The sequence below is a fragment of the Castor canadensis genome, chromosome 8 (genome assembly GCF_047511655.1).
Source record: "Castor canadensis chromosome 8, mCasCan1.hap1v2, whole genome shotgun sequence".
Lineage (NCBI taxonomy): Eukaryota > Metazoa > Chordata > Mammalia > Rodentia > Castoridae > Castor > Castor canadensis.
The window spans coordinates 96,496,486-96,506,440 of record NC_133393.1 but is presented as its reverse complement, the minus strand read 5'-3'; the positions used below and the strand labels follow the sequence as shown (position 1 = coordinate 96,506,440).

The 9,955-nt window shown below is 32.5% G+C and overlaps 1 protein-coding gene across 1 annotated transcript; it reads left to right on the top strand.

Annotated features, from left to right (window-relative positions):
• The first annotated feature begins 6,525 nt into the window (after nucleotides 1-6,525).
• On the top strand, nucleotides 6,526-7,464 carry LOC109675625 (olfactory receptor 2AP1-like). Its single transcript, XM_020152300.2, has one exon. The coding sequence runs from the start codon at nucleotides 6,526-6,528 to the stop codon at nucleotides 7,462-7,464; it is 939 nt and encodes a 312-aa protein (XP_020007889.2).
• Nucleotides 7,465-9,955: the final 2,491 nt, after the last annotated feature.

Sequence of the window (9,955 nt, the reverse complement as noted above, 5' to 3'; positions counted from 1 at the left end):
CCCCTCTGGTCTTCCTTTACTTGCATTTTATGATGTTGACATTTTTGAAGAATAATTTTCAGTTCTTTTGTAAAACGTCCTTCAGTTTGGGATGACCTCATGTTTTACATAGTTGAAATGATGTTACACATTGTTATGATAACTGCACAAAGTGTTCTTCTCAGTGGATTGCACCAAAGGGTTCATGGTGATGGTGTCTCATTACTGGTGATTTAAGTTTTGTTCTCTTGGTTAGAGAGATGTCAGCCAGTTTACCACACTGTAATGTTATTATCTCCTTTTGTAGTTGCCAAATACTTGAGAGAGAGAGTTTTAAGCAATGCAAATTCTGTTCCTCCTCAAAATTTTTCCATAAATTTTGTATTTGATCTCTAAATAATTTGGATGTGGTATTTGCCTCATGGTTATTTTCTGTTTCCCTTCTTTTCTTCTAACTCATTAATTGAAATATCACTGTAAAAAGTATTTTCTTCATCATTTTTTTGTTATTTAATAAGAATCAATGCAGGTACATTTATTTTGTCATGTGGTTTAAAATTTAATACCTTTATGTACTTCATTGTTCAAAATGGTCCCACTTTGGACATTATTAGGCCCTTAAATTTAGCTTCTGTATGTTTTTATTTTTACTAAAATTTTAAGAAACTCAGTCTTCTAGACAAAAAGAACAAGCAAAAGGAGAGAAATAATAAAAATAAGGGCTGAAGTCAATGAAGTAGAAACAAACAAACAAAAAACATAAAAAGAATCAATGAAACAAAAAGTTGGTTCTTTGAAAAAATAAATAAGATTGACAGACCTGACTAAAATGAAGAGAGGAAAACCCAAAGTCAGTAAAATCAGAAATGCAAAAGAGGAGATAACAACAAACACCACAGAAATCCAGGGAATTATCAGAGACTACTTTGAGAACCTATATTTCAATAAATTTGAAAATCTTGGAGAAATGGACAAATTTCTAGATATTTATGACTAACCAAAATTGAACCAAGAGGACATTAATCACCTGAATGGATGTATAACACAAAATGAAATTGAAGCAGAAATAAAGAGTCTCCCAAAAAAGAAAAGTCCAGGACTTGATGGATTCTCAACTGAATTCAATTAGACCTTTAAATAAGTACTAATACCAACTGACCTTAAACTTTTCCACAAAATAGAAAGGGAAGGAACACTACCTAACTCATTTTATGAAGCCCATATTACACTCATCCCCAAACCAGACAAAAACACCTCCAAAAAGGAGAATTATAGACTAATCTCCTTAATGAACATTGATGCAAAAATCCTCAATAAAATAATGGCAAACTGAATCCAACAACATATCAGAAAGGTCATTCACCATGACCAATCAGCTTCATCCCAGGGGTGTATGGATGGATCAACACATGCAAATCTATAAATGTAATACAGCATATTAATAGAAGAAAACACAAAAACCACTTGATCATCTCAATACATGCAGAAAAAGCCTTTGATAAGATCCAACACCACTCATGATAAAAGCTCTAAGAAAACTAGGAATAGAAGGAGTGTACCTCAAAATTGTAAAGGCAAAATGACAAACCTGTTGCCAACATTATACTTAATGGAGAAAAACTGAAACCATTTCCCCTAAAATCAGGAACAAGACAAGTGTTCCCAGTATCCCTACTCCTATTCAATATAGTACTGGAATTCCTAGCCAGAGCAATTGGGCAAGAAGAAGAAGTAAAAGGAATACAAATAGGTAAAGAAACTGACAAAATATCCCTATTTATAGTTGACATGATCCTATACATTAAAGACCCAAAAAACTCTACCCAAAAACTCTTAGACACCATAAACAGCTACAGCAAGTTGGCAGGATACAAAATCAACTTACAAAAGTCATTAACTTTCCTACACACCAACAATGAACAAACTGAGAAAGAATATATGGAAACAATTCATTTACAATAGCCACAAAAAAAATCAAATATCTAGGAGAAAACTTAACAAAGGATTTGAATGATCTCTACAAAGAGAACTACAAATCCCTATCAACATAGTAAAAAAAAATTGCTTTACCAAAAGCAATCTACATGTTTAATGCAATTACCATCAAAATCCCAAAGACATTCATCGCAGAGATTGAAAAATATACCTTAAAGTTCATTTGGAAACACAAGAAATCATGAATAGCCAAGGAAATACTCAGCAAAAATAGCAATGCTGGAGGTATCACAGTACCCGAATTCAAACTATGGTGTAGAGCCATAGCAATAAAAACAGCGTTGTACTCACAGAAAAACAGATATGAAGAACAGTGGAACAGAATAGAGGACCCAGATATGAATCTATATAGCTATGCCCACCTTATTTTTGACAAAGGCACCAAAGACATATGATGGAGAAAAGACAGCCTCTTCAACAAATGTTGCTGGGAAAAGTGGTTATCCAGATCCCTGTTTATCATCTTGTACTAGTATCAACTCAAAATCAATCAAGGACCTAAATATCAGACCTGAAACTCTGAAGTTAGTACAAGAAGGAGCAGGAAACACTCTGGAAGTAATAGGTATAGGCAAGGAGTTCCTCAATAGAACCCCAGTGGCCCAGGAACTAAGAGAAAGTATGGACAAATGGGACTTCATAAAATCAAAAAGTTTCTGCACAGCAAAAGAAATGGTCTGTAAACTGATGAGAGTACCCACAGAGTGGAAGAAAATATTTTCCAGCTATACATCAGACAAAGGACTGATAACCAGAATATATAGGGAACTCAAAAAACTAAAACTCCCCCAAAATCAATGAACCAATAAAGAAATAGGCAACTGAACTAAACAGAACATTTTCAAAAGAAGAAATTCAAATGGCCAAAAAACACATGAAAAAATGTTTACCATCTCTGGCCATAAAGGAAATGCAAATCAAAACCACAGTCAGATTCCACCTCACTCCTGTTAGAATAGCCATCATCAAAAACATCACTACCAGCAGGTGTTGGCGAGGATGTGGGGAAAAAGGAACCCTTGTACACTGCTGGTGGGAATGCAAGCTAGTGAAACCACTCTGAAAAAAATATGGAGGCTTCTTAAAAACTAAACATAGATCTGCTATATGATCCTACTCCTAGGGTTATACCCAAAGGAATGCGACTCAGGTTACTCCAGAGGCACCTGTACACCCATGTTTATTGCATTGGTATTCACAATAGCCAAGTTATGGAAACAGCCAAGATGCCCCACTACTGACAAATGTATTAAGAAAATGTAGTTTTTATACACAATGGAATTTTACTCAGCCATGAAGATGAATGAAATCTTATCATTCGCAAGTAAATGGATGGAACTGGAAAACATCATCCTGAGCAATGTTAACCAGGATCAGAAGACCAAAAATCATATGTTCTCCCTCATATGCAGACTTTTAGCTCTAGGGCCTAGGCAGTAATGCTGTTGGACTTGGGTCACACACTAAGGGGAGAGCACATATGGGAGGTACAGGGATAGGTAGTGAACCCAAATCTTGAAAGTGTTTGATGTCCCCACTGTAGAGGAGCTAATACAGAAACCTCAAAGTGACAGAGGTTGATATGGGAAGGTGACCAGGAAGTAGTGAAGAGGTCAGGTAGAGATGAATCAATGTGGGTTGTAATACATTTGTGCATGGAAGCAATGCTTGAAATCTCTCTGTATATCTATCCTTATCCGAACTAGCAAAAACGTGTTGTCTTTCTTATTAAGACATATGTCTTATGTCTTCTCTTCAACAGAATTGGGGAAAAGGGAAGAACAGGTTCTTCCTGGAAGTGAAGGGGGTGGGAGGAAGAAGGAGTGGGCAGAGGGCAGGGGGAGAAATGACCTAAACAATGTATGCACATATGAATATATGAATAGGGGAAAAAAAAACCCTCTGTGTTCTTAAATCACTCCTTTTATTTCTGGCATATTAGATGTTCCAGGATCATTTTGTATTTTCCTTCCCCAGCCCTGGAAACAATAGTTTCTCCACGAAATAATATAAGGGCATGAATGGAAGTAAAATTTATGAATTTGGAACATGATGGAAAGAATAAGTGGCTGATAATGTAACTACTTGATGTAGTGAGTTGGCTTATTTTCTTTAGATTCTTTTGAAATGCTTCACCAAACCATTGGATAATTCCTTACATTATCCCTCTATACCAACTATCAATAAAATTTGTATTTTGGTAGTTTTAATGTATAATTTGATGTGGAAATTGATAAGTGTTCAAAATTTGGGATAGAGGGGGGAAATATGTAACTCTGTGTGAAAGATATGGTTCAGAGAGATAAAGCAAATGGACAGAACAAATATATGTAATTTTCATATTTGACCTTCACATAAGTACCTTGTTTAGACTTCTATATTCTGATGGCCCAGGGATCATTTCCCAATAGATCTTAAGTCTTTATATTCTCCAACTCATCAACAAAAGGAATAAGGCAGAACTGATTCACCTCCTTGAGGTAGGAGAGAGTTGATGACTGCTATCTTTAATTGGTGGAGTGTAGTTTCTTTATTGTTTCATCTACTTTCATCTTTGTTGACAGAACTGCACACACACTCATTTTTTATAAATTTTTATTGATCTATACAAATATAGATAAAATCCAACACTTAAGATTTTAAAAATCATATATATGTAGTTTTGTGTAGAAAATGTTACACCATACTTACACAATTAGTTTAAAGTTATAAAAGAAATCAAATTACATTTTCTATTATGTTCATTCATACTTCTCATGGATACTATTTTGTCATTTTCCTCCTAAATGTAACCTAGAACAATTTTTATAAACTAATAGGCAATTCTTAAAGCTTTCAGGGCCTCCATAGAAGGAGACAGAGGCTAAACATGACAGTAACAATTCATTATGAAGTTGATTTTATTTTGGGAGAAGTAATCCATAACTAAATTTGTCTGGGGAAGTTTGGGAAATTTCTTCCATGTCCTTTCACCACAAACAAAACTTACCTTTTTTCTCACCTTTTGGAAGGCAGTTATTGTGTGCCAAATCAACTTAATTGGTAAAGTTTTTATGATTTGATAACATTCATAATATCACTACTTGTAACTATGTATCACTGCATATATATCATTGTTATTGTAAAGAATTACTATATTTTAATGTGCTGAAGGAAATACGCTTTGATGTACATTTTTCTTATATACAATTGTCAGTTTATTCATCTTTTTATAAAAATGCTATTTGTTCTTATTTTTGGTCTTCATTTATTGATTCAGAGTAAATTCAAGAATCACTCATAAAGTTTTGCTTGGTCAAAAAAGAATTATTTAAACAATGAAAATCTCAGAATATAAATGATCTTTAGTGAATGCAATTTCTTGATTACTTTTAAAGTTAGGATTTTACATTTTATCTAATATTTAGGTCCTTATACTAGAAGATAAATATTCAAATCTTCCAATTATTTGAGATAATCTCAAATAATTCTCAATAGAAACAAAAGTCATTACCTGATAATTAAATATTCAAGGTTAAATTCATTAAGTTTTGGGTCTGTAATGACTTAAAGAGTTGTTTTGTCATATTGCAAGTAGTTACCTGGTATTTTTAAATAAAAACATTTCTGTGTTATATTTGTGCATAATTTTTAAATTTTCACATTCTTTTTTGATACTCATTATAAATTATACTAGATAATATAGTCAGACATAGATACCTATAATTTCATTTAACAAATAAGTTCATATTGTTGGTAAGTAATTCAGATTATTCCTTAATATAACACAAATTTTAACCTAACAATATATTACTTCATAGCATGTTATAACCCTAAAAATATTAATGTATTTGATTATTATAATTAAATTGTGAAGTTTTGACAAAATACTATTTTCTCCAAATTAGAAATTGCTCATGGTACAGTATTAGGAACACTGAGAGTTCCCTAATATAATTCTACTATATAATAAATTTTCTTAACTTAGCAAAAACTGACCTTTTGTCCATGTTAAATAATTTTGGAATTTTTACCTTGACAAAGATAAAACATTTGTGTTACTTATTATATATTATGAAAAAGTCTAATATATATAGTGAAACTCCTGTTAAATTAAATGGAAACTGTAGATTTTGAGTATGAAAAAGCATTATTTGAGTAATATCTCTTCACGTCTGATGATGGAAAATACTAAAAAGAAATGTTTTTTAAAAAGATGGAGAAACAGCTATTATTGATTGGGTTTGTCAGAAAAAAATGTATAGAGAACTGAACTTGAGTTGATGTTTTAATAACTTGTAGTATGTTGGTGGGCAGATCATGTATACAGCAAAATAGCACAATCAGTGCTGAGATTATTTTGAGTCAGCAAAGTAATGTACATTTTTTCTGGTTTGCTTAGGTATAATTAATTTTCAAAATAAAGTGTAACAATGATTTAGAGTTTGAAAGTTTGCCTTTATTTGTTTATTGGACCTTGTTTTATATTTCAATTAAAATTTGAAGCCTTCAGTTTTATTTCAAGCTTTATCATTATTGCTGTTCTCTACTTTGACTTTCCTGAAGTTAATGATGGGAAATTTAACATCAGTGACAGAATTCATTCTTCTTGGACTGACAGATGATGTCATGTTTCAAGCTGTGCTTTTCCTTTTTCTGCTTCTAACTTATTTCTTAAGTATCACAGGAAACTTGACCATCATCATTCTGACCCTACTGGATCATCGCCTTCAAACTCCTATGTATTTCTTCCTCCGAAATTTTGCAATTTTGGAACTATCTTTTACCTCTGTCTTTGTTCCCCAAACACTAGTCAATATTGGAAGTGGAGACAAGACTATCTCCTTTGCTGGGTGCTTCACTCAGTATTTTTTTGCAATCCTTCTGGGAGCAACCGAATTTTACCTTTTAGCTGCCATGTCTTATGATCGCTACATTGCCATTTGTAGACCCCTGCATTACACAGCTGTAATGAGCAAGAGACTTTGCATTCAACTTGTCTTAAGTTCCTGGTTTTCTGGTTTTGTGGTTGTCATTGTGCCACATATAATGACTCTTCATCTGCCTTCCTGTGCATCCAATGTCATCAATCATTATTGCTGTGACTACAATATATTGTTACATTTGTCCTGCTCAGATACACATAGCATAGAAGTGGCTCAGTTTGTCCTTGCTGCGGTGACCCTCATCTTTACCTTGTTTTTGGTGATTCTTTCTTACACCCACATTATCAGGACCATTCTGAGAATCCCTTCCGTTCAACAGAGAAAGAAAGCTTTTTCTACATGTTCCTCTCACATGATTGTGGTCTCACTTTCTTATGGAAGCTGTATCTTTATGTATATAAATCCTTCTGTTAAGGATGCAGCAAATTTTATTAAAACAGTGGCTGTTTTAAATACCTCAATTGCCCCTCTGTTGAACCCCTTTATCTATACTCTAAGGAACAAGCAAGTGAAAACAGCCTTCAAAGATATGGTAAGTAAAATGATAAGTTTGTCAGAAAAGTGAAGCTCTTTGAGGCTCATTATTAAAATGAATGCTTAGGAGACCATAGTTGTATATACTTGTATTTAAATAATTTTCTACATTATATAGTTAGTATTCCTAGTTATACACTGATGTAGTAAAACTACTTATTTAATCAAAAAAATTTTCATTTTGCTCCTTAAAAGTATCCAGGCCCCCCTCTCTTTCTCTCTTTCTCTCTCTCTGTGTGTATGTGTGTCCCCTCTAACACTTGATTGCTATTTTAATTTTTTTAGTACAATTTTTAAAGAAAAGGCTTAGAACAAAGTTAGGATTGAAAATATGACTTTTAATAATTTATTTTTGTAAAAATTGATTTTAAAATATCTTAACCCATAGTCTTTGTTTCAATACTTATAACTTAATTTGCATGCTAGCAAAATTTATCCTTAAGTTTTAATAAAAGCTGAAATAACATATTGGTAAATTGGTATAAAGGTTGTTATTTTCAAATTAAAAAAATCAAATTTAAATTGATTCTCATCACAAGAATAACTGAGTACTTGGGCATACTCTATTTGAGGTAAAAATGCTCCAGTGAAAAGAAAATCATGTTTGTTTTAATACTGATGGACAATGCTAAATGATGATTTATGAACAGGTCAAACTCATTGAGCTCATCCTTGAAAGAGATGAAGGCTTGGTTCAAGCTAAGATAATCAGAAATTTATCTTCCTAGCAAATTTCATACAGTTTTGTGTTGTGCCTGGCAATTGTTCTATTTCTCATTTAAAAAGATTGTGAAATAAAGTCATATTAATATTATTCATGGTGTTAATGATTTCATAGACTTCAATCTTATTCCTTCTAAATCTTTTTCTCCTTATAGTAAATTTTATGTTTGTAACCTGGTTTCCATAGAGATTCTACCCCAAGTAAAAGTGGCCATTTTTAGAACACATTTTGTTGATACTAATATTTTAGAATTCATGAACAATATTTATAACATGAATGTCTAAAAATTTCAATAGTCTATAGATATTTATACTCCAATCCTTTAAATATTCACATGAAGAAAAGTAAGTTCTAGAGATGTTAACTAACTTTTACTAAAGTTCATAGGTGGTTAGTGTCAAACTTACGTTTTGAATTCTATACTGTTCCATTGGGTAATAATGGAGAAGTCAGTGTATAGTAAAGATACAAAAAGAATGTTGCTGGAAATCATAGAAGATAGACTTGATTTAAGATGTAGAATTTAAGAGTTCCTAAATGGAGAGCCAGCCATAAATTACATAAAATCATCTAACTAACTGATGTTAGTGAGTTAACTTGTTACTTTGTGATTCTGACAGACAGGTGGGTAATTGAGTCATGAGTTCATTCATTGATTTATCTAGTTTTAAACACCATTATCAGTACATTAAATGTAGACATCTAAAACATTCTTTAACTATTTGGTTGCTCAATTTTAAGAGACAGATTAAGGAATTAAAAATAGGCATTTTAATAACAGATATTAGTCTTTTAAAACACACAAGCACATGCACACACACAAGTATACATTTTTAAAACCAACTCAGAGCAGCCTATTTAGTGCATAATGTATGCATGTACTTAAATATCCCACTGAATCCCACTAATATGCCCAATGAAAGCATTAATCAAAAATAAAATCAGGCAAATTGGACTTTTACCTGGAGGAAACTAGTAGCTAATAAAAATTGCAGGAATATGAATTAACATACCATTATATCACCTTTTTTAGTCAGGGATTTTCCTAGTCTACAAAACAGTAATAAATGATATTAAAAATTATATGAATGTTGTGTTTCACCTTCAAAATTAGAAAAATATTAAAATGATGATTACATTTCTATGCTAAACATTTTTTCTGTGAGTCTTTAAAATCAGCAATATATATCTAATGCATAATCTTATTATTCACAAAATCAAATAAATGATATATTTCACTGTGGGAGTGTTTGAGTTAATATTAACATTTCTATATGATTCCAGAATTTCTCTCAAATGTGTTTAACTTTGACAATATCCTGAAAACTCTTCTTTGCAAAGTGGTTTCTATTAGAGCTCTGAAGTGCTGATGATTATGGGAGGAAAGGTCAAGTTTCAATCAATAGAACTACTTCTAATAAAAAATAGTGGAGCCAGGCACCAGTGGCCTATGCTTGTAATCCTAGCTACTTAGAAGACTGAGATCAGGAGGTTGAAGGTTCAAAGCCAGCCAGGGCAAATAGTTTACAAGACCCTATCTCGAAAACACCCATCACAGTAAAGGGCTGGTGGAATGGCTCAAAGTGTAGGCCCTAAGTTAAAATGCCAGTACTGGGAAAAAACAAAACAAAACAGTAGATAAAATATATTGCACTTTTGGAGAAATTGAAGAGATTAGTTTTCTCATCCAGGATATGCAGGATTTCTGCATTCAGCTTGCCAAAGTGGCCTATGCAGAAACCAATAAACCTGGGAGTTGACAGTGGATTGTCATAAACTTAATCATGTGATGACTTCC